Consider the following 26,939-nt stretch of genomic DNA (forward strand, 5'->3'; position numbering starts at 1 on the left):
AGTTGTGGGGGAGAGTGTAAGGAGCCTCTTGATGTTTTAGGAATATCAAAACGACTCACAGGCAACTTGTGCTAATTGCATGTTAAGTTTGGTTACCTCTGCGTGAATATGTATACATTCAAGAAATAATTTTTATACATCTCCACAATCACTAAAGTGCAGTAATAGCATTACCATAATCGTTAAATGCCAAACTTAATAAATCATTTCAATTTCACTGAAAAGTTCTGTAGTGCTCTATGCGTAGGCTTACCATAATTGTGAAGCTCTAAACCGGGATAGGTAGGGAAAAAAACAAATACAGTGGAACCTCTTTTAACGAGCATAATTCGTTCCAGCATCTTACTCGTTAAACGAAACATTTTATCCCATGGAAATCAATGTAAAATACGATAATGCATTCCATGCCGAAAGAATACTCAATTTTTATATATTTTTTATTAAGGTTTATTTATATAAAATTACTTTTAAATTGTTAAGGAGTGTAACAACTTCGAATAGAATTTAAATAAAAATAATAATTTGTGACAAATAAGGGTCATCCACGTATTCAGTTTGGGTTTTTGCAATTTTTGATGCAAATTTTTTTTTGTGAGCGACAGTTTATTAAAAAGACTATCAGTATTAATTTGCTGTCGTTCATATGATTGGTGTATTTCATTTATAGGTTCTGCAGATCTCTCTATTTCTTCCCATTTTAGTACATGTTGTAGTCCAATCCATGTAAAAAAAACTTGGCACTACCGAAACTGTTTTCCTATAGTTCTATGCAATAAATGCACCGTCTGAACAGATAAATAGACAGTGCTCGCGCAAACCAGGACAAAATCTTAACTGGCCGGGACTCCGGGACCTGTATCGGAAACCGGGACAATCCCGTGTCAAACTGGGAAGTATGGTAAGCCTATTTATGCGTGTCTCTCCCTATTACTTCACTTTAGTAGCTGTGTAGCATAAAAAGTGGCCGATCAAAACCATTCTTGAATGAATGCATAAATGTACTATATAAATCGCTGTTGAATATTAGCCAGTAATTACTGTTATACAATTTATTTGAAATTGAAAAAAACAAAATTTGAAATATATTCCGAAAAAGGAAATATGATATACTAATGGTGGAGACTGACGAGCATTTCGTCGTAACGTAACACGTTACGATGCGAGCATTCAGGCAGTCAGTACACAGAGCCGAGCGCTCCATCCATAGTTTCGGATGCTCGCCGCGAGCGATGTTACGATGTTATGTTACGAAAAAATACTCCGGTCAGTCTCCACCTTAATGTTTTTAATATTTATGGCATTTACTTTGTGGTTAGTCGTTTCTACTATTTTTACAAAAATGTTTTGAATGGTCTAAAGTGGGTGGTGCAAAATTTGTCAATCCTTAGAGCATGTTAGTCCTGGGCTTGGCTAAAAATGCATGTGATTTTGTGTAGTTGTAAGTGTGAATAGTGCTATGATAGTGACGTGTCATACTGTTTGCATACTGGTGTAGTCCTGACACAGAAATGGATACGTCTCGAAACTGGTAAAAAAGTAATTTATATTTTTTGTTAACAAAATAACAAAAGTTTTGAATGTGAAAGCAGTACTATCAATCATTTAAAATCAAAAAATAAGACTAGAATTTACTAAATAAAAAAATAAGTATCATGATTTTTTTTTATCTACAGCTTTGTGTAAACACATCATTGGAGGGACCAAAAATGACTTATTTTTCAAATCATAGCAAAATTCTAATTAATATTGTTTGAATCAACAAGCTTTTAGTTTGTTGTTTATTAGTTTCAAAATATTAGTATCAACCACCCTACCTTCAGGTTATTTTCAGGCATATTTTTTTATAAACAAGCAAAAAATTCACAATTTTTGTCGTCACAAAATATTGTCATTGTATCCGGTACGCATTATTAAATATTTTTGGAACAGATATCTTTTCTCGTGCGCTACTGTTTAGCGCGGAATGGTGAAGAAAAACCGCGCATATGATGTACGTTCGTATGTGTAGGGCGGTTAAATGAATGGCAGTGTTCATAAATATAAGTATTAATCCACAGTTGAATATACCAATATGTACTGCATAAAAAATAATAAAAATATTCATTTTTAAATATATTTCACACTGTAAATATAATATGTATTTTTATGAAATAATTACGCAAAAACAATCTTAGATTTAGATACATCAGCAACCAAAATTACCAGATGGCAGTTCTAACATTAATACATACGCTGAGAGTTAATAGTATGTGTACATCATTGGATAAATATGTTTATAAAATTACACTAGGATCCTTAAAACTCAAACAAAAAAATATCAAACATATTAATTTTAAAGTCGGCTAAATATACAAATACATCATTCTATTCCTAGAAAAAAAAAGTCAAAAAAGACATATATAATATCATAGTTTTTTACTTAATTATGTATTTTACGTAATTGTATTGATTTGCAAATTAAAAACAGCTTAGAATGGGAGATTAGGCAAACCGGAGCAGTCAAATGTATACATTAAATGTATTTTAGTCCTGACTAGTTCAAATTCCAGAGTTATATTTGCAAAATTCCCTAAAACAGAAGCTGAATTCCAGTTTCCTCCAGTTCATCCCAAGCCCTAGCCGAAGAAGTTAATTATTGGATCAACCAAAAATAGGACGATGAGTAAAGTGTATTGCTCATTTCATATTGACACAATATTTATTATAAGTTTCAATTTGTAGAAAAATGTGTATTTCTACAATACTTCATTATACGCATGTAGCCCAGTTGCTATCTGTAATTGTATTAATTAAATACAGTAATGTAATTACTAGGGAGAGAGAGGGTCATTGGCAGTCTAATGAACTACATTAGCCACCATCTTACAGAATTTTCTATTTTTAACGTAAGGCTGAAAATGTTAATGACCAAACTTTCAAAGACTTGAATCCTGTATTATATTAGTTATAATCATTTTGTATTTCTCTAAGACCGCTTTTTTAATTTCTTCGGATTTAGACTACCGATGATCATCTCAACACCTCGGATGATTTTGCAAAATTTCATTCCCCGAGCACATTGACACTCCACTATGCATATGAACACAACCGGTATCCCAATCACCATCTTGGTTTGTATTTCCACTGCAGGGAGTTGTTTCATTATAAAGAGCACCAAAGTGCATATTCCGCATTTAGTTTTACACGTGCGCTATGCAAAGAAAAATTATGCTATTAATATGCTGATGATTTGTCCTTTCAATACCGATTCAGTCAAAATTTGATTTACCTCTATTACTCTAAGAAAAGAGATGATTTACAAATGTACTACAAAGACAAAATTATAATTTAAAAAATCGAAAGTAAATAATATACACTAGAGACAAATGTACTCTAACTTTTAAAAAAACATGAAATCTTATACTAATGGTGAAAATTAAAATAACAAGCCTTTTTACTATTTTCAAACTAAACGCAAATGGGTATTCAGTACATAGATATTTTACATTACTATTTAATATAAATTAAATTTAAAATTATACAGTGGTAAAGAGAAGTTTGTGATGCAAATACATTTTTGGATAACAGTAGCGGTGACATGCAGTGACTTATCACTAGTTCCTACTACAAGATAGTACATTCTGTACAACTTAACGTTCAAATAGTTGTGATGAATTTACAAAACTGTTTTAAAGTGATACAACTGAAGTAAAGATAAGATCTTCACTTCATTCACTAATATGTCAACACTTATATCCTAGCAAATCATCGTTAACACCAGTAGGGGAGAAATGGTTTTGTTTTAGTTGTCAATAAAAATTAATATATGCGATTTTAAAAGAATCATACAGTAAACTTTTTTGCACTTCAAAGTGATCCTGGGAGTATCTCCGGTTTTCCGGAAAAAAGTTTCCGGTCATACATAGAGGAGATTTACTAAAATAAAAAATCCTTTACGTAACATGGTGTTAATGATATTTTTCAAGGAAAGAGTCGATATAACAAAAAAAAATAGTTTGCAACATAAGGTTTAATACACATGTTCAAAGGTAGCCATAGTAGCTATGCAATTTAATACTAAAAATAATTTTCCACCAAAATATAATATTTAAATATCAATCAATTCACAAAATATGTACTGAAAATTATTATACAACATATACGTAAAACCTCGTTAATTCAAAATTTATGGGACCAAAACTGAAAAAAATATCTGAATTACAAATTTTTTTAAAAATCACACTTTATATGTACAAACTGATATTACTACGGCGATTTCTCAAACAATAATTGTATTTTTGTAAGCAAAATAAAAAAAATAAAACTATTTTAAAAATTGGTGATATAGATAACATGAAGAAAAAACTTGAACGTCAATTTCAGTTTTAAAAAAATTGAACCTAAGATTTAAAGAATTTTCCAAATATGCAAAAAAAATTATGAAAATTGGGTGTTGAAATTTTTTTTGACCACCTCCATAGTGTGATAGTAACCGTATATGACTACCGTGCGGGGGTCCTAGATTTAATCCCAGGGAGGTCAAAAGAAATATGGATGATTTTCAACCTTGTTTTTATTTAATATCACCCTGGACTAGTACAAAAAGCTCAGGATTGATCGATCACCTTGTCTTCAAGTAATTAACAATTAAGATGACACTGCATCAATATGATGTAGTGCCTTGTACACCATTAGATGTGGTTAGGGTTGTAAAAATAATATTTTTTTAAATTAAGGTCAAATTTAACCAGCCTACCTTCGGGTTATTTTCAGGCATATTTTTTATAAACAAGCAAAAAAAATCACAATGTTTGCTGTCACAAAATATTGTCAGGTATGAAACCTGACAAAAATTTGTCAGTGTATCCGGTACGCATCAAATATTTTTGGAACAGATATCTTTTCTCGTGCGTAGGTCATACGGGTTAGCGCGAAATGGTGAAGAAAAACCGCGCGTATCATGTACGTTCGTATGTGTAGGGCGGTTAATTATTGTTTGAATTAACGAGTTTTCACTGTCATCACAGATAGTTTAGTGATAATGTTGAAATATCCCCATTTATTTAGAATTCTAGATATATCTCTCTTCTAGTGCACATTACTCGTGTAATAACAAAAGAAATAATTTTGGCAACTGAATTTCAGCAATCGTTGAATTTTTCGAGAAGCTGAAATTTTCATGAAGATATGTAAGTAATTGTAATCGATACAATATTATATTACGTACTTATATTACTTTAAAGCAAAAGCTGTAAGTCTTTGGATGGAGTTTTGAATGAACTAAGTAATATAATTACGAGATAAAGAGAGTAGTTCACTCAATATATAATCTGGAAAGAAAGTAAAAAAAACTTGTCACAATGTAATTAAATGTTCAACACATGTCTCTATTTGTAAATGCAAGGTAAACTATATTTGTCCACATTTTTATATGACTAATTCTCTAAAAGTACATAGTATTCTCGTAATGTTGTATAATCTACCTATATACGCTATAATAAAGCAATTTACTATATAATATGCGCCAATGTCTTCTTACAGGAGTATTCTTTATATGAAGATCAAAATGAATTTCTTTTTATTGCAAAAAATATATATAAAAATATGAGGATGTCGATTATAAATGGGTCTAAAAAGAAACCATAGAGTATTGGTAACTTTAGCGAGCACTTATTGCACTGCACAGTGTAATGGAGTAATACAATTATGTAGTGATGAAATGAGCTTACATTACTGCACAGCATTATAATAATGGAATATAGCAAAGCACAACTTCTGGAAGATAGTACGATAGTAAGATGATAACCGATTGGAATAATTCGCTTTACAAGCATAAAATTGTAATGAAATGATAAATTCTCCAACTAATGAAAAAAATAAACAAAAATTTAATTTCTACTATATAATCAACATAAAACATGGAATGAATAGTTACAATTATGTTTAATAGATTTATATTATCCACTGACACTTCGTGATGGAATTGCATTTTTAATTTATTATTAGATTAAAACCAATATTTTTAGCTTTTCCACTTTTTTATTTGACCAGCGACCGGGTTTCGTCGTTACCGACATCATCAGACTGGTGAGAGGCTTTACAAATTTGTATGTTATATATAAAAGAAGGCAGGAGTTGATAACCATGATTTGATATAATTTTATGAGAAATTAATTTAATTTTAGTGAATTTAAGTATTGTATGATATTTTAAATATTTTTTTTATAAAGGTTTTTTGTATTGAAAGCACGATTTTATATAAAGTTAAAATAGATTTGTATTTTTTGTAAATGAATTTAAATTATGTAACGAGGTATCAGGAAATGCTGGTTGACGGCTCCTTCCACTAAGCTGTGGTTGTCCGGGGGGACTCCCCCCGGACAACCACAGCTTAGTGGAAGGAGCCGTCAACCAGCATTTCCTGATACCTCGTTACATAATTTAAATTCATTTACAAAAAATACAAATCTATTTTAACTTTATATAAAATCGTGCTTTCAATACAAAAAACCTTTATAAAAAAAATATTTAAAATATCATACAATACTTAAATTCACTAAAATTAAATTAATTTCTCATAAAATTATATCAAATCATGGTTATCAACTCCTGCCTTCTTTTATATATAACATACAAATTTGTAAAGCCTCTCACCAGTCTGATGATGTCGGTAACGACGAAACCCGGTCGCTGGTCAAATAAAAAAGTGGAAAAGCTAAAAATATTGGTTTTAATCTAATAATAAATTAACTATGTTTAGTTTCGTGAAAATGTTTCAATTAATATGGTAGTACAATAACTAAAACTCTTCATTCCAAAGGGTATCATCGGAAATGAAGCTTACAATTAATTTATCATTTAACTAATTTGACGAATTAATTTATTTAATACAATTAAATTTACGACTATTTAGTATTCATTAAAATTACATAGAAAACATACAAAAATGATTAAATATTAAAGTCTTCCCTATACAAAAAATATTGCGTAAAATAAATTATCATAATCTCCGCAGCCTCACTCGGTTCTGCGAGAGTACAAATAATAAATGTCGGCGTACAGATTATAAAATAAATAGTTTTTATACAAAATGCCACAAAACAGGTGGTATTAAATTATAGTAAACGGATGGTGTGCAGGTAGAGCTTGTGGCCTATGTGGTGTTGGGCAGCGGCCTCACGAGATACAGCTTCTCTCCCTGCTTGTTGGTGTAGATGGGGGCACGCTGGTAATGCGCCACGAGCTGCTCCAGCGTGTGGAACTTGCGCTGCCCGATGCAGTACAAGGAGCCCTCCACATGAACGCGGAAGTGCTTGTTGCGGCCCGGGGCTTTCAGGGACACGGAGTAGTCACCCATCTGCAACCATGCACCCATATTTATATCTTCATCCTGCTAACCCTTCGTTACCAAAGTGAATCCTACTAAATACCACTATCATAACAAAACATTACTGTACTGCTTCCAATTGTAAAATACAGTAAAAACATATTAATTGTAACAACTTTTTTTTAATTTTGCCATTATTGGTAAAATATTTTTAAATTCCGATCACTCCAATGACTTTTAATATAAAATATTTGATCATATGAAAAAGTTTGATAATTCAAATTGGTTAAATCAAAATAATAACAGGTATGTAATAACAAAATAATAACATTTTATCAATTTATTTAAATTTCTAATTTCTGCTTTTAATATTTTGTCAGCAAAACTTTCAATTGCTTCTGGAACACTACCACTCGTCAATTTATAAATGGGTGAAAAAAAAATCGTAAAAAAAAATAGTATTTATAAAATTTTGCCTTTTGAATTTCAAATAAGCAAACTTTTACTGTACTTATTTATTCTCAGATAAAATTCTCTAAAAAAAATAGCTTACATTAGTCTCACTATCTCTGATAAGAAAGTCTCCGTCATGCCCATGTTGATTGAGTAGGGTGTCACACTGTGTGCGTGTGATAGCTCCATAGTACCACGGCTTTCCTGCCAGCGCCCCCGCAGCGGCGCGCACCATACTTCCTGACATCGGACTAGGCCCCCCTCCGTCACCGCCCCCGCTTTCACTGAAATACATTACCAACTTATAGTTATGTCGATTTCAATACATTTATTGAAGTAAGATATTAAATTCCCATTATTTTGGAAATATCACTTGTATATTCGCTGTAAAACAATTTTTATTTAGTATATAATTTATATTTGAAGCAACATATTTGTGATTTTCCATTTTATAATTAAAATATAACTTAATTATAATGTCTACCGGTTTTGAAGCTAACCGCTTCTTAAGACTGATTAATACTAAAATTATTTAAGTATTGATCAGTCTTGAAAACGAAGAGGTAGCTTAGAAACCAGTAGACATTATTATTAAGTTATAAAAAAATATAACTAGTTAGTTAGTTAGTTAGTTTTTTTAATAAAATATTTATAGTGATTTTAAAACAAAGTTATATTTTATTTATTATTTTAAATAAAGATTTTGAAGAAAAAGCTATAAAATAACATCAATATTCCTGATGTAACCACTTTTCGTTTGCAGACTCTTATTTGCTTATTTACAACACAAATTGGAATTAAGAAAGAAAACTGACTTGTAAGGTTGCGTGAGGTATTCGGACAGTTCCTGCAGGTAGTTGCGTGGAACGAGTCCAAGCTGCCCCTGGCCGGAGCGCGCTCGGTACCACTCGGGGTCCGCCGCCGGGCGCTCCACTATCTCCAGTCGGTCTCCTTTCTCAAACGACAGTTCCTGTTCATTGCTGGCCGAGAACGAATACAGCGCAACCTGAAATGAAGCAATCACTTGAATATATATGTATAAATATATCACCGCTAGAAACAATAAGTTCATAAGATTTTTTACATTTGAAAGGCACATAAAAATAATATTTCTTTAATTAATAACCACATAAATTTTCCCTTTAATCCATTATTTGATTCAACATTGGTTAAGCAAGATTTGTCAATATTCAATTCAAACCCGGCAACTCCTTTCAACCTACGAGTACATATACAAACTCGACCTATTTTGACTAACATCCCTAGTGCATGTCAGACCTCGGTTCTTAATGCATGTTTGTTCTGCAACCCCTAGTGCATGATAGTCTTCGGGTCGACCAAAATCGCATGTGATAAACATTTTGTGTAGTTTTGAGTGTGTGAATAGTGCTATGGTAGTAATGGGTAGTATTGTTTGCATGCTATGGTAGTGATTGTCCTGACGAAGAGACGGGTACGTCTAGAACCCAGTAGACATAAAAATCTCAGTGAGAGGTTATTTACTAAAATTACTAACATTTTTGTACATAAAAAATATTTAAAAGTAACAATAAGTTCACTTAACTGCACACATAAATAAGTTAGACTACCTGAGAAATAAGTGCAAAACAAAGATGTTTTTGTAAAGTGACAAGAGGTTTTATTCAGGGGAATATTACATTTATTTGTCAATTGTTGTTTATCATGACCACTGCAAGTGGAAAGTTTGCATAAAACATATTTTGTTAGGAAGGCCTAAATTGCCTACAGATATTGAGTTCATTTTATTAATTCCAATATGCTATATTTAAAATATAGCAAATTTGAATGAATATAATTTAAATTTAGTTTAAATCATAAATGTAATTATCATAACACCCTATAATTATAGCAACTCTGAGCTAGTACATTACACTTAATAATAATTGTTTGACTGTAAAAAAATTAAGTAAACTCACAACAATATCCAACACATTTTCTGCCATCGCATAAGTATGCACAGTATCATCTGCATCTCCTTCCTCACTCGTGTAGTTAGATGGAAACCTAAAAATTATAAAAAAATATTTGATCTGTTTGTACTTTATATTTTTAAACAAATTAACACTAAGAGGTTCTTTAAAAATTAATAAACACGAGATAATTGTATAATAATCAGGCAAAGGAGATATCTTTCATCCCTGACTTTCTTTGAGTTAATCAGTTGGGGTGATGTGAATGCGTTATATGATTAACCTAATATGCCTACGTGTTTAGTAAATATGTAAAGATGGGTTCCTCGAATGTTAACACTCAAAGAAAAGAAACTTTGTCTAAACACTTGTAGGAACAGTTTTGCTATTTACAAGCAAAATAAACCGGACTTTCACAATTGTTATGTAACAATAGATAAAAAATGGATCCACCACTATGACCCCGAGACCAAACATTAAAGTCTGAAGTGGAAACACAAGGGGTTTTCCTGTTAGTTTTGGGTTCTAATATTATCCGGCAGGGTCATGGCCTATTCATATGAGTATTTCATGGAGTCTTCTGAGATGCTGCAGGGTGCTTGATTATTGTCTAACTCACAAAGGGAGTCACAGTAACAGGCTTCTACTATACTAAGCTGGTACTAAAATTGTGGTAGGCAATTTAAAAGGGCAGGGAAACTGGTAAAGGCAGTGCAGTTTCACCAGGAAAACGCTTTAGCACACAATGTGTCAGTGGTCAAGGGCTACTATGCACGAAATTGAAATAATGCAAGAGACTGATGGTTGAATATCTCTATTATTCACCTGATCTAGAGCTTCTAGCGAGTATCAGCTATTCCTTAAACTCAAGGAATATTTCAGTGGAAAGAAATTTTTGGATGACAAAGAGGTTATGTGATAATTGGTTGGCAGAAGTCAAACAAATCTCTATCAGTAAGGTATAAAAATGTAGGAGCATCGCTGGAAGAAGTGCATACAAGTCCAAGGGAATTACGTCAAAAAATAAAATGCAAAAACATTACCTCATCCACTCTGAAATAGGCCAGGAGCAAAGAAGAGTGGTTGTTAACAACTTTAAATAATAGAAACTCACCATCCCGCTTGGCCCTGGTACTGGCCACGCCACCAGCCATCATTGCTCTTCTCGAGGATGAGGATCCGCGTGCCTTTGGTGAGGGACAGCTCGTCAGGCTGCTGCGCCTGGTAGTTGTACTTCACTACGGCCGTGCCAATGGCCTCGGAAGGGTCGGGCGGCGGGCGGCGCGCACCTCCGGGGGACCCGTGCGTCGGGGAACCCTGGGGAGGGAGGGTCTTGGAACCCGATCCTTTCTTCACCTTTTTTTTAATGCTGCAAGTACAAGGCTACCCGGTTAGAGAGAGTTCCTATCCTCATTTTTCAATGAGCACTATTGCCAAAAAGATTTTAGTCCTTGGGTGTAATAATACGGAAGGCAAACATGCTGAAAACACGATTTATACGATCATAATTTTTTAGGAAGAATAAGATTACACTCAATATGTCCTGTAGATATCATTTATTAAGTTTTTCCTGAAAAAAAATTATTGAGCCATTCCTTTTATTCAGCAGAAAATCACTAGCGTCATTTGTAGGAGAATCCTATCCAAATACTGCGCAAATAGTACTTCACAGGATAGCCATTTGAAGATTTCTACACCTTTTTTAAAGAGGAAATAAAATATTTAAAATGGCGTTTGAATTATGACACGATAATTTGATACTAAGTATGTTTTGATAGAGTGATTGCATAAGTCCGTGCCCAATATGAAAACAGAATCAAATAGATAAATTATTGATGAAAACAGTTTTTTCAATTTATAATAATGTCACATTTCTTTCTCTATTATTGTTTCCCAGTATTATATTAATATATTCAGTAAAAATATTTTTTTAGTTAATGGGGTAGATGTCAAGAGCTACCACTTTATTAAGATTCTTACATTTGAACTATCTATTCCTTTACACAGGTGTTAACAGTCATCCTTGGATACAAAAGTGGAATATATTTGGCGGGATAGAGATGGTGTAAGTGATGGAGCTCAGGGTGCAGTATATTACTGCTATATGGGAATGAAAATGGAGGAGAAACAGTGGGTACTAATAATCGAGGAGAGGAAAAGGAGAATAGCAGCAATGGCCAAGGCACTTGAAGACAAGCTAACGCTACTCCTAATGTGTACGAGTCCCTCGAGGTAATATGATACTGATGTCAATAGATCTAGATGAGAAGAAAAGAAGAAAACAAAATTACCTATCAAACAAGGAGGGCTTTTCTTTCTTCACATAGTTACTGGGCACGTATCCAGATTGGTTTCTAGAGTTTTGCACTCTCCACCAGTGTTTGGAGTCATCCACGAGCATGTAGCGTTCGTTTTTCCTCAAGTCCAACTCTTGGGCTCCCTGAGCCGCGTAGTCGTACTTGGCCACCACGTAGCACACGTCATCCTGCCCGGCCTTGGTGTGGCGCATGTTGGCCATAAGGGAAGCGTGCGGGACAGGCAGCGGCTTGCTGCTCCACGTGTCGCGCGACGAGCGAGTCTCCAACATGCCTCCCGCGTAGCCGACCTCTTCACCACCAGACGGCCTTTACCATTTGGTGATGCGATGACTTATAAATTATTCCTCCTTACTTACTACAAAAAACATGATATTTATTGTCCATTAGTTCCATATTCGGTGCGTAATCATCAATACATTTACCGATGTACAGGTCCCGAATAAATAACAGTATCGGATAGATAAAGTACAACTCGTAGAGGGCTATTTGTTTAATAATGGTCAATGGGAAAAATCTATCCTTAAAATAAAATGTGCTGCGTAACTGACATTCTAGGACAATTTTATTTTCAATCCAAGATTTTTTTTGCCGTGAATGTAAATGAATTAATAATTCAAAATAAATTTGGACTATATTAATTAGAGATATAATTTTAAAAATTGCATTCACAAATATATGTATATTTCTAATATTAGGATCTTAACTTATCGCTGAAGATTGCCCAATGAAGGAAAAATACACAATACTTTATTTCATAAATTTTGATAAAGGATATAGACAAGGATACTGAAAAAACATAAGAGCTTAAAATGTGTCCAAAATGCGATTGAGTAAATATAGAACAAATGCAACAAAAACGTTCATGTAATATAAAATCTAATTTTCTACAAAACCAGTGAGATATAATTTGCATTTGATCTTGCAAAATCCACTATTCAATTAAAATGTACTTGAAAATTTTACTTCAATGAATGGTAACCCCGGGAAGATAAATTATGTTTTTCATGGGATTTTAAATCAAGGCATTGTTAAATACTTTAAAACGTGAAGAATTACTAACATTAAAAAGTTATTTTACGATAAGAACGAGAATATAATCGATTGTAAACAAGTTCAGGCATTTATACCCGGTTAACATATCACTTTCTCCTAATATTTTCGTATAAACGAAGGAATTAAAGACAGGAGTAGGAACGATACATAAATTCAAAATAGTAACAAACAAAATATGTCTGAAATACGTACATTTTCCACGATTTTTTAAATGAAATAATGCATAAAGTCAAATGCAGACAAATAAGGCAAAATGTCTTACTTCAAAATTCTATGATTTGTATAGATGAAAAACCTTGGACATAGACAATAATAATTTAGGCGCTCAAAAAAAACTTTTACTCCCCATGTGAAAAAATAATAAGTAGGTACTTATGTACCCTAAGTGATGATTTCATTCCATTTTAGAGCATATATCGTGGTACAACGTTGTATATCTGTTAGCAGACAAGGAAAAAAATGAAGTCGAGAATATTTTGAAAGGATTTATATACCCTGTTCTACGTGTTTTCGATCTACCCCAAATTGTGCTTTTACAATTTTTTTTTCGTAGAACATTACTTTATGTTTATGGTATCCCACATAAAAATTAACAACGTTCTTAACCTTTCCGGTCCGGAGGAAAAAAAAAATAATCCGTAGGTTCCGAAGGGGGTACTGGCAATACCCCAAGTAAAATGCTATAAATACAGTGTTTTTACAAATTCTACTTATGCCAAAATGTTTATCATACTATTGTTATTCTATTTTATCCATAATAATTTGATTTTTCTGCAATAAACATAATAATTTTCGAAAAAACATAGTTGGGAAGAAGTTCTCTGCGGTAATTGCATCCAATTCCAACCGAAGTTCAATCATCACTGGGGAGCTTCGGCCGGATGTTGGCCGGAACGATGCGTGCGGGGGGGGGGGGTGAGGAGAGAGAGTGAAGCATACTACACAGCGTGCTTATAATTTGTCGTTATATTATGGGAAGAAAACAAAGAATGTTTACAAAATTCAGACATTAAAAACAATATAAAAAATCACATAACGTTGAATGAACAGTTTGGACAGTAAAACTTTTTTACCTCGTGTTTATGTATCAAACATATAAATTCGTCACAAACAACACACTTTATTTTGTTTTTTTTTGTCAGATTTGCGGGGGCAGAAATTACAGCGACCTCGTTGTGTAGGTGCTGATAAAAATCCCATAAAAGCTTGTATTTCGCTTTCTGTTATTGCGTTTCCCGTAATACCTCGTTCTTCACAATATTTGTTGGTACAACGTATTATCTCAGTCATCATGGTAGGAGTAATAAAAGAAAAAAACATTTCTTTCATACTCTTTGCAGCTGCTAGTGGTCCAGCTATACCAGATGTTGATCTTATTATGTTGTGGGAATGGGTTTTTGAAGAAGGTGGAGGAATATCTGTCCATCTGTAGCCTGATTTGGAAGTGAACAAATTTTCTTCGTCATTTCTACTGTTGTCTTCTATATCTACGGACTCCACGCTGAAAGTTCTTCGATTATATAGTTATCTGTGTCGGAAACATCATCTTTATTTTCTAACCCTAAATCGCTTTCATCATCACTTAAAGATACATCAGTGTCCGTATCGTTCAGAAGTTGCTCAATCATATCATCTGTCAATTGTTTTCCACTCATTGTTAGGGTAAAGTTTATAAATATTAAAATTATGACAATTTAATTACAGTGTAAAAAGGCAGATTTTTATAAAATAAATGTAAAAATGCGATGCACCAAGAAATGTTAGTAGATAATTTGAATAATTTATAATTTTTCTTAGCAACGAGAAAAAACACTCTGTATTTGCCAAATAACGTTTGGGTATTGGGAACACAACACACACACGTGCAAACTTGGCGATGTACCACCGATAATTAAACTGTGGAGCGCTAGTAAAGAAATTGATACCCCCTTCGGAACGGGACAGTTAAGAAATAATGTTGATAAATTAATGAATAACTAATAAAATTGGTTATGACGTTTATTTGTTTCTGCGGTCCTCCAATCTATTTAGTTATTTGGATTGGCCCTGGATGGTATCTGGATTAGACAGCCGTGTATTAGAGCTTTGGACTGTTTCCATTACTGAATTTTATTCACAGGCGATGACATTGATACCACTATAGCAATATTTGGATAATCTGTATTAGACACAGCTTGAGCGATGAGTTTTTTTTTTAATATTAATTTTTTCTGTAAATATCGTCCAATTTTCTGGCAAATCGATACGTTTTCTTATAAGATTCAAGAAGGATGTAACAGCGTTTTGTAATGGATAAAAATGTTAAAAAGTATTTTGGGATCCAACTATTTCTACATAATTCAATACATTGAATAACATCCTTTGGTGCACTGCCTCTGGAGTCCCCGCGGAATTCAAAATATTGCCCGATATTAGTCTGGCTGCATAGGTCGCATCTAGTACAGGGAATATTACAGCATATAATTTGCTTTTGTTCCAAACCCTGTAACTGTGACTGTATGTACGTTCAACGTCCACCGAAGTTGGTTTATCAGATAACATGTGTTGTAAATTTACTTGATGAAGGATGAATATGAATTATAATTAAGCTACACATTTATATTATTCAACCCTAAATGGTACTTGCACCTAACTTCTTGGCATTGTGGGAAAAAAGTTGAATGCCGAGTTCAGGTAGAAGTTGGTAACATTTTAGTAAAAGTTTGGTAAAATTTAAAAAGCATAGTATCCCAATAGCCCAAATTCACAATTAAAAGAAAATGAGACGATTCAAAATATTATATTTGTATTTGTAAAATAAATAATGAACTTGTACCAAAAGCATTTATTTTATGTCAGTTACATTTAAAAAAAGATAAAGAAAGAAACTTCTGCCAGAATATGAACTGTATAAAAAGATAATTAAAACTAAAGTGAAGGCTGTTTACCAATTTCGCTCAGTAAGCATACAAAATAAGAGTATGTAAATCAAATTTCATTCATAAATTAGGTGTATAGTATACACTGTATACATTTAGTATAAAAATGAATCTCACAAATATAATGAAATATATACAAATAAACTGATCCGTTTTTAATGAATTGGTTGTGTAAAAATATAAATAATAAATCAAGTTAGTACTTATAAATTAATTATTTTTATTAACGACTTGCTTAGCCAGAGTCAAAATAACCATGGTACCATGAACTTGTTAAAATTTGTAAATTGTTTTATACATGTGTGTGCACCGCATTGCACCAATGCAAGTTTTAAAACAATTAATATTTTAATAATGTATTTAACCACACTCCTGTGATGTGACCCCACATTATAACTACCTACTGCTAGTGAACCTGCAATAACTGTAAATAAATAACTGTGTTATGGTAAGTACGAGAATGTAGAGATTTACAATATATGTATATATATATATATATATATATATATATATATATATATATATATATATATATATATATATATATATATATATATATATATATATATATATATATATATATATAATATACAATATTGATATGTTCGCCTTTGTACTGTAGTGGTCAGCCAGTTTGTCTTCCGTACTGGAGGTCCCGGGTTCGATTCTCAGGGAGGGTCAAAATAAGCATATGATTTTTCAATGTATATGATTATTCAATCTAATATTTATTTAATATACTGGTACCTGAAGCACAGGGCTGATCACCTTTCCTTTATGTATTTAACAATCTGAAAAACACTGCTTATGTGTGATGCAGTGTTAACTTGATCGACCCTATGCATCACTGAATGTGGATAAGAGTTAGAAGAAGAAAATGCAGAGGTATGCCAAATACATACACCGCAGGACAAAAAAATTTACGAGTTTACTTGCTACCGCACGCCTTGACTTTACTGAACTCTTTTTCTAAGAAATCCTTTATCGATACCTCTTTCTTTTGTTCAATAAATTAAAGACACTTTGTGTCACCTTTCTACAATATTTACATTTTAAAATGTCTCAACAATTTTGTTTAACCCGCGTTTGAGGGAACATAACACAACAATCATGGAAAGTGCAAAGCAAATGTCGATAGCGATAAAATCCAAAATAATCACACTGTCGCAATAAAACATATCTAATTGTAAAATATCTCGTCGAGTTGGGTATTCAGAAGGTGCAGTGAGGTTTTTATTTAAAAAATTCCAACAAACTGAATCCATAGTACGGAAAAAAGGAAGCGGATGGGGGCGCGCGACATCTGCCCGAGATGATCGCTTAATAAAAAAAATTGTTATGCGCGATCGATTTTTAACGGCACTTAAAATACACGCAGAGGTGCAGTCTACTAGCTAATCAACATTTTCAGTAAAAACAGTGTTCAGGCGGCTGTTGGAGCATGGTTTCCAAGCACGAAGTCCCGCAAAGAAACCATTACTGACGAACAAAATGCAGAAGGCTAGACTGGATTGGGCGAAGGAGCACCAGAATTGGACCTTGGAGGATTGGCAAAATGTTATTTTCTCCGATGAATTAAAATTCAACCTTTTTGGTCCAGACGGCATAAAGATAGTTCGACGAAAACTTGGGGAAAAATACCATCCGTCGTGCGTCCCTCGAACCGTTAAACATTCACCCTACGTCATGATTTGGGGGTGCATGACAGCGTACGGTTTGGGACCTCTAAATTTTATACAGGGTACGATGAATGCCATCCAGTACAAAAAAGTGCTGAAAAACCATCTTATTCCAACAATCGAGGACATTACGCAGTATACCGCGGACCCGATTTTTCAGGACGATTTGGCGCCGTGCCATAGAGCCCGCACTGTGAGTACAAATATTTATTTTTTAATGCACTTTGTAGACCACTTGATAAATAATTTATTGTTTTTCTTACAGATCATTAAATACAAGGATAAAATTGGCTTAAAATCGTTGACGTGACCCGGGAATAGTCCTGATTTGAACCCGATAGAAAATTTATGGGCGATTATGAAAAAAAAAGTTGGGAAAAAAAAATTAAAAAACATTGAAGAATTAAAAAAACTTGATTCAAGTTTAAGAAGAAGAAATAACATCAGAAATTTAAGATTCGCTTTACGCTTCGTTAAATAATAGAATTTTACATGTTATAAAAAATAAAGGTGAATTCACTAAGTATTAAATATTTTTAAATGTTATAAATATGTTTAAATGTAAAATACCTTAATTTAAAATAAAGCGATTAGAACCTTCTTCTTAAATATGAATAAAAAAATTACATGTCTTTTATTACTCCATCACAAACACTCGACCATAAATGAACCGTTATGGGTCTCTAAGGTTCGGATAATCTGATACCTGGTATATAATGGCAATTTCTACGTACAATTCATGAGTAAGATCTTTCATTTTAACCTTGAAGTAACGAGTAGTCATCACATATGTTAAACAATACAAAAAAAACTAATTAAATATCAAGAATAATTCATTATGTGTCAATTTTAGTTTTTTTGAGGACTCGTAATTTTTTTTGTCCAGGGGTGTATATCTACTGGCAAAAGATCCCAAGTCTGGATTGTAACCAAATAATCAAATCAAAGTATATCACTGCTTACAAATTGCAGGTTAATACAATTCAGTAGAACTTTATACATGTTAATATATTTTATAACAGAAACTATTTTTTTTTTGGTTCCTCCTGTAAAATATGGTCATAGTAGGATAAAAGCCATTGCAGGTTAGCCATCAATATAAATTTTATTGAATAGTGTTGCTATTGATGTGTGTATAATTTTGAAAATTAGAAATAGTTACATATTTGGGGCTTTGCTTAAAAAAAAAAAAAAAAAATATATATATATATATATATTTTTATATATATATATATATATATATATATATATATATATATATATATATATATATATATATATATATATATATATATATATTCTATAATAATTATAACAGTTAAATAAGTTTATTTAGGCTTTAATAAAATTAAAAAATAAGAGACAACTGGTAGGTATTGATGTATAATTGCGAAAATTAGTTTAATATCCGTTATACATTTTTGTAAAATACCTTAATTTAGTATTTTGTCGGCCCCCATAGTGTAGTGATAAGCACATTAGGCTACCATGCTGGATTCCCAGGGGGGTCAAAATAAATAGTAAGTGTTTTTCGACTCGAATATTTAGTTGATATTACCCTGAACTGGTACCTGAAGCGCAGGACTGACCACCATGTCTCCGTATAATAAACAATGTAATTAACATTGAGTCAATTTGATACGGTGACCTATGCACCATTGGTATTTCACAAAAATTATAGGTTTCTCTAATGTTCAGAAGTTTAAGTTGTGTCAGGTTGTGGTCTCGTGGTTAGTGTCGCGGACTCTTAAGTCAGAGTTTCTCGGTTCGAACCCACTCTACCACAATTTGATACTTATTTCTAATAATAAGCCGCTTAGGCTCACAGAAATAGTATGAAATAAAAATATTTGTGCTAATAATAACACAAATATATCTCATTTTTTAAAAATTAAAAATAAAATAAAACGTTTTTTTATATCTAAGATTGGCCAGGAATAAATAAAGAGTAAATAAATTGCTATTCAACAAATGCCAACCGTCAAACCGACACTCCTCAAACAAATAAAAGAAAAGAGAAAGTAGAGAATTCATCATTTTAAAATTCTACTTATTGTCGTGAAAAAAATCATTAAACACAACAAATACGGTTTATAAGTATTAAAATTTATACTTATTGTCGTTAAAAAATTCATTAAACATAATAAATATGGTTGTTAGTTTAAGCTTTTTAGCTAACGGGTGTTGATCACCAGACAGAAATTTACTTGAGAAAATTATGATTTTAAACAGATGGTGGTAGGAAACATAGGATGAGAATTCGGTCAATCCCTTTTTATACTTAACTAGTTACCTTTTATTAGGTTGGTAGAATGTATAAATATATGCTTAATATTCAGGAAACAGCCATAAGAGCACAAAGTAGACATCATGTAACAATTATAAAAAGCTATTTATTATTATTATCCTTAGGATGGACTAAAAGTATGTTACTTAAAGTATTTATACGCGATGCCTTAAGAGTGTAAAACTGACAACTCCATAAGAATATTTAAGCCCGTAATATGTACAAGTAGGCATAGAGACTGTCTAGTGACAGATGTCTTTACGGATTCTCATACAGCATGTATGTAACAAATCTCAATAGTGTATGTATTAAAGGGGAAAAACTAATAAGGGACAACAATAAATGAATTATACTCTTATGTTTATAATTCATTTTGTACAGTCTGCAATTGAGAAGTAAGAATTCATCCGTGGTAAAAAAAAAAGCAGTTGCACAAAATATGGAGAAATTATATCTTTATATTATTACATTGCAAAAAATGTACACAAGAAATTCATGGAAAGCATGGCTATTGATCAGAATTGAGACAAAAATGACTAACGTAATTATGAATGTAAAAATATGCTAAATATTTACAGCACAATTTTTATGCATTGGATTCTCCTCAAGTGTTGAAGATTGTAAACTGCTCAACTTAAAAAATAATCACTAATTTCCATAATAGCATTCGCCATTGAACATACCAAATTAGGAAAATGTATAAAATTATGGTTAACAATTTGATATTGGAAGGTCATAATGAGATTTTGAAATCATTGTCATCCATTAAAAATAATGGCCATATTTATATCTGTTTGCAAGGTGGTCGTTAAAACTTAAAGCCATCTTGTGGGGCGGCTGCACTCGGATCAAACTGGAAGCTGGCATCTTCAACTCTCGGTGCGAGTTGATCACCATCCAACTGGAAATAAATTCAAGAAATACTTTTACCAAAATATGCATACTAGGTGAAAAGTAATGGAAATGTTTTATTTCAATCTCAATTGTGTCAACTAGAGTTACATTATTGTGTGTATTTCTCCAAAACTTTGGTTTATAGATGTGTGCCCTAAAACAAATTAGCATTTATCCTTTCCCTGCCGGTGATATGCATTTACAAGTCAACTTAAAAAATGAAAATATCAATATAAAATATCATAGATACGGGCTCACAATTTTTGTACTCCTCTGTAATATTACATATTATTATAATATAAAACTATTCCTTTGCAGTAACGAAAATAAATAATTTGTGCAAAAATCGGGGATAAAATCACCAATACACACACGTTTCTCAGTGTGTGCGTGCATCCCATGCTTTGCGTATACACGCATGTCTTAGCATGTTTAGTAGCGCCAGTAGCGCGCAAGTCGTCCTCCACAGCAGTCGTGTCGCTACGGTAGCTATTGTTGCTACTTGCGATGTATTTTTTTTCTGGTTTTCAAATATTTACCATAGGTAACATTACAAAATTGTTACATTTTAACTTCAACTATGGTTAACGAAAGCAACGTTTAGGAATATTCGCATTTTCCCGTTTTTAAATCACATTTTCATATGGTATACAAAATACTTATCACCATTGCACGCAGTTGCAAGTTTTAATAGCACCGTAAGGGAAAGGTTAAAGACCACAGCGAACAAAAAAAAAACATTTTGAGATAGACTTCGTTCCCTTACATTTTTCTTCAGTGGTCTACAATTTAAATATTTTATATTTTTAGTGACTAAATCTGTTAGCTTGAATACACTTAATAGTACCGGCAACACCCTTCAAAATAGCATTATAAACCCATTTGTAATATGTAAAAAAAAAAAATGAGTATTCACAAACCTGATTCATACTCAAAAGATATTCAAATTATATTTTTATCATTTGTTTTTACACATACCACACATATTATGGTTCTATTAAAAATATATACACATTTTATTTTAAAAAATCATACTCACATCATCAACATCGGCGAAGAACTGCTCAATAATTTCATATGCCAATTTATATATTTCTACATTTTCATGTTTCTGTAATGTCTCTATTTTATCTAATCCCCCACAGTCTTCGATCAAAGTAGCAATCTGTTCTACAGCATCCCCTGACATCTTTAACATGTTATTAATTCCATCCAGTACAACCTGCAAAAGAGATAACGCATTATGTCACTTGATAGAAACCCTATATATGTCAATATTATTAGAAAAGCCTCTCCTTCTCAATGAAATTTATTTGAGTCAAAGTAAACATCGACATAATCTGAGTACATTTATAGAAAGTCATTACAATGTATCACCAAAAAAAATATGTTCTTCGCAACTCCGAAATTCGGTTGCACACTACGCTTCTTCATTGGTTAAACTTTCAATAAAGAATATAAACTCTGTCTGCTTATGTATAACATGATACAATTCCGGAGTATTTACAAGAAAAAGCTGTTCATTCCAGACAAATTTTATCAACTACAATCGCCTGGTCTTAGCAGGCTTCCACCAGCAGTTTCAAACTGCAAAAGTAAGAAGATTTTTTAGAAAAAGACTAAAAATGTATTTATTTACAAAATTATTTTCCCCCAATTTTTTCATACATTTAAGAGATCTTTTTTTTCTTACGTTATTTTACAAAAAAAAATGCTTTATAAATTATTTGAAATTATGATCATTATTAAGAGTAGACTTCAATTCTCTGCTGCGAAAGAGGAAAATAAAGTGGAGAATAAAAACCAGAGATATACTACAAACTACAGGGTCATCCATAGAACTCACACTGATAACTTGAGGGTCCTTGCAGTCCAGAAGATTACAGAAAGGCGGTATGACTCCAGCCGTTATAAGACAGGATACTTGTTCCTCGGTTCCACTTATTGTGAGATTAGACACAGCCCACGCTGCCTCCTTTTTAGTTTGGAATTCGCCTTTAGTAAGATTTAATACTATTCTAGGGAGTAAGCCGGCATTTATGACTGCTTGAACTTGAAAACGATTTCCAGCAGTTATATTTGATAAAAACCAGACAGCTTCTTTGCAAATTTTCTCTTTCTGAAAAAAAAATGCATTCAAATTATGAATCTGTACTTCTACAAAACTCTTAACACATCAACCCGACGATGGACTTCCTAATGGTGGCTGAAACATCGGCAAATAGCTTTCGACACACCACACCATAATATTCCAGAAAAACACAATCGTGTAAATTTGATAAACTTCTATTTAAAAATGCGTAAAATCCCAAATATATCACAGAAACAAAAGAAAATATGAAGACTTTGGCATTTACAGAGTTGCAACCTGCCATAAGCTACCTCAAGTTTGGTTTGTATACTTGTCTGTTGTTCATTCTTCACCATTCTGCCCTAGTTTGAACATTCGTACTTCTTGGTATTTGGATTTCAATATACAAATCCAAGCATCCATTCATGCGCAAGTTGACATCTGGCGAGATTCTTGTGTAGTATATTAGGGTGGTGAGTGACCGGAGTCATTTCGTCGTAACGTAACACGTTACGATGCGAGCATTCAGGCAGTCAGTACAGCGAGCCGAGCGCTCCATCCATAGTTTCGGATACTCGCTGATGCTCGCCGCGAAAGTGTTACATTACGTTACGACGAAATGCTCCGATCAGCCACCCTCAAGATCATTTTTAGTACGCGACATTCATTCTGAATAACTAAGTTACAATACTAGTATTGTCTTCTAGGAGACACCTGAAATATTATTTTAAAATTTCAAAATTCTTATTTTGATCAGTTTGTTAATATAAACACTAGTTTAAATTTGTCCTACTCTTACAAGTACACAAATACTGGATTTATCTTAGAAGGGATCGTTATCAAGATATTACAAATGTCTCACCGAATCTTTGTGAAACAAGTATAAGTAGATATTTATATCGATTAGAATCTTCGGGAAATAAATCCAGTATTTATATATTTATGAAGATTTTAATGCATAAAAAAAATTAAGTCTTAAATTTGTAATAATGAATATTAATATTAATGAATATGGTATAGTAGAAAGTGTGAAAATATGTACTACTAGGATGTGGTGAATAAAAAAAAAATGTTCATTAAAAATTAGAAATTAGTCTGTACTAAAAAAAAATCCTGAATTTTATACAAAGTCAATGCCATGAATGCCACATTAGTTGCCCGATTCAAAAGTGCATCCAATAATACATATTTAAAGGTATAATAGAACTGGAAATATGTCATAAAACTCTGAATGCAAATAAGATAAATTCACAGATAGTGGCGATACATACCTGATGCTCTAATAAGGCGGGGAAATGAGATAAAACATCACAATCCAAAACAATCTGCGTCTGCTCATCTGATCCGGTGACAATATTTCCCAAAGCTCTCAGTGCCGCAGTCTGCACCTTGCTCTCCTTATGAGACAGGAGTGGAATAAGCGTCGGGACAATACCGCAATCAATCACAATCTGTATCTGATCATTGCCACCATCAGTTAAATAGCTGATTGCCCAGATAGCATCTATCAGAATCTAAAACATTACTCAGTCCATTAGTCATATGATTAGTCATCAGAATGTATGCTGTATACATAGAGGTAGTAATAAGAAACTTACATTAAAGTCGGTATGCACTATAAGCATACGGAGTGCCGGTAATATTTCCTTGATTGTGTTTTTAGGTGGCGGAGGTTCCTTATTCCTGCACAAGTTGACAATAACCCATGTCACATTGCGTAAAAACTGGATCGAAATTTCTGGTCTGATGAAACTGAGAAGAGGTTGAACCACTCCGAGTTCTATGACATAGTCTCGCAACGCAGGGCCATCGCCGATTATATTCCCTAGTGCCCAAACAGCTTGCTCGCAGACGTTCTGGTGGGGAGATAAAAGGAGTTGAAGGAAATAGGGGACAGCGTCGGCTTGCACCACTTTGTTGGTCTGTTCCGAAGTTCCGGACGCGATATTGGTCAGGCCCCAAGCGGCTTCGAATTGTAAAGAAGGGTTATCAGAGCGCGAGAGACAGTGAACTAAGATAGGTAGAATGCCATTATCTATTAAATCGTCAATGGGGGGATTTTTGTCGGAAGACAAGAGTTTCCTCGCAGCCTGCACAGCTGACAGTTGCAGAGCCGGGTCGTCAATGCGTGCCGCATTGGCGACAAGAATCGCCAAGTTTGTAGAGGCTAGGGTCTTATCTGTATCGTCTTCGTCGGTAAAATCAGAAACCGGAACATTTCTTCTCTTCTGGAGGGTTTCTTCACGTTTATTTTTCCTGAGTTCAACAGTCACCTCATTGCGCCTCCTTCGCATTTCCTGTAAAGGTTACGTTCAATGACATTAATGCCCAAAGAAGTATGTATAGTACTCTAATAAACGATCATATTTATGGGTTAATACTAGGAACACCGCCAATTAAATTCTTACCTCTTGATCCCGTGCTTTGTTCTTAAAAACTTGCATTCGATTTTTTATCGGATCGGGTGACGCCATTTTTGTATAAATTTGCAAAAAAGCACTATCGTCGGCAACTTAAGTTGAAAATTTATAGCACGCAATTAGTAAAAATATTTTTCTTCACAACATTACAAGTTAGTAAATTGTCAAAACATATTATTTTCGCAACAGATTTTTCTACAATCCACGATTAGCACCCCACACGCCTCGCGGATTTAAGATGAAGAACGGAAATACCATATGTCAAAAACTTTTTTCCCAACTTCAGATTTTGAGATATTAAAAAATCAAAGATTAAAATTTCTAGCAACATTGATCTAGCAACTGAACGTTTTGGAGTAGGTACATAATAAGTACCTAAATTTCAATTCAAATCGTTCGTTTTGGAAATTTGAAACCGATTATGAAACAGTTCATACTATCGAAAATTAGTGTAAGATTCCATTTATTTTTTATTAATCTAAATAAAATAAAATAATTTATTCATCTGAAATTATAACAATTAGATGCGATCTCTCAGAAGAATGTGCGACAAAACGATGTATGATAGATGTTCGAAAAGTGAAATAAGGAAGGAATGCAAAGCTGAGATAAGCATTATCGATAAAACCAAGAAAGGTGTGTTGAGATGGTTTGGACATGTGGAACGAATGATTGAGGAAAAAACGGTAAAACTAATTTAAATAATAGGCGGGTATATATGAGGAGATGCATGAACGTGAAAGAGGCGAAGAATGTTTGCAAAGACAGAAGGGTGTGGCGTTTTATTCTGTCTGCCTATCCCTGCGGAAGCAGCGTGATGGCAAGTTAGATAGTCAGTTAATTGCAAATTAGTTAATGAACCATGTCATACATATTACTATTACAATCCCAATTACAAATGCTTGAAATATTTATTCCCATAGAAATCAATATAAAATACGATAATGCGTTCCAGACCGAAAAAAATGAATTTGTAAATTATTTTTTAGACGTTTTTTCGAAAAAAAATGTTGAGGAGTGTAAGAATATTATTTAGATTTGCAATTAAAAATATGAATTTATGACAAACAAAAAAATCTTTTTTAACTAGAAAACTGTTTTAAGGTGTTTGTTTTTGCTGACGCTTCAAAATTTGGCGAAAATGTGTCACAGCATTATCATCGAACAAATTTGTAGCACGAATAGCCACCTCTTTATGAGGGTGTTACTTCTTTATGTACGATGCAACAGTTTCCCATTCTTTCATCATTTCTCTTATTGTGCTAGAAGATTGTTACTCTAATCCTTCCTCCTCCTCCATTAACAAACTTTTCTCTATAATGTATTGCTGTGAATCACGATGCAACTCCATAAGCTCTTTGGTGGTCTGCTCTTGGCTGTACTCGTTCACAAGCTCTTCAATATCGTTATTATCCACCTTGAGTTCCATGATATTGGCTAATGACACAATCCTGTTGCCTGTAGACTCCACAGGTACTGTTTCAAAATTACATTTGACAACAGTCTCTGGCCAAAGTTTTTTTCCAAGCAGAAGTGAGAGTCGTCTTGGTAACTCCTTACCAAGCCGCGAAAGTCCCGGTTCACAAGTGAATGTCATGAAAAATGGACT

General features: G+C 33.0%; 2 protein-coding genes across 2 annotated transcripts; both read right to left on the bottom strand.

The window, feature by feature from the left end:
• Nucleotides 1–6,989: 6,989 nt before the first annotated feature.
• On the bottom strand, nucleotides 6,990–13,335 carry dock (SH2/SH3 adaptor protein dock). The gene is made up of 7 exons (XM_088262587.1): nucleotides 13,254–13,335; nucleotides 11,982–12,363; nucleotides 10,805–11,059; nucleotides 9,697–9,784; nucleotides 8,575–8,765; nucleotides 7,860–8,043; nucleotides 6,990–7,336 (listed from the first exon to the last, which is right to left on the bottom strand). Exons 2-7 carry the CDS (start codon nucleotides 12,275–12,277, stop codon nucleotides 7,133–7,135), a joined length of 1,218 nt encoding a protein of 405 aa, XP_088118713.1. The 5' UTR covers nucleotides 12,278–12,363; nucleotides 13,254–13,335; the 3' UTR covers nucleotides 6,990–7,132.
• Nucleotides 13,336–20,383: 7,048 nt separating this feature from the next.
• On the bottom strand, nucleotides 20,384–25,574 carry Kap-alpha3 (karyopherin alpha3). Its single transcript, XM_088262628.1, has 6 exons — nucleotides 25,319–25,574; nucleotides 24,509–25,207; nucleotides 24,182–24,424; nucleotides 22,686–22,958; nucleotides 21,879–22,061; nucleotides 20,384–20,846 (listed from the first exon to the last, which is right to left on the bottom strand). The coding sequence occupies exons 1-6, from the start codon at nucleotides 25,382–25,384 to the stop codon at nucleotides 20,754–20,756; spliced, it is 1,557 nt and encodes a 518-aa protein (XP_088118754.1). The 5' UTR covers nucleotides 25,385–25,574; the 3' UTR covers nucleotides 20,384–20,753.
• Nucleotides 25,575–26,939: the final 1,365 nt, after the last annotated feature.

Source organism: Brachycentrus maculatus, unplaced genomic scaffold, assembly GCF_059751285.1.
Source record: "Brachycentrus maculatus isolate JH-2025_06_01 unplaced genomic scaffold, ASM5975128v1 h1tg000185l, whole genome shotgun sequence".
In the NCBI taxonomy this organism is placed as follows: domain Eukaryota; kingdom Metazoa; phylum Arthropoda; class Insecta; order Trichoptera; family Brachycentridae; genus Brachycentrus; species Brachycentrus maculatus.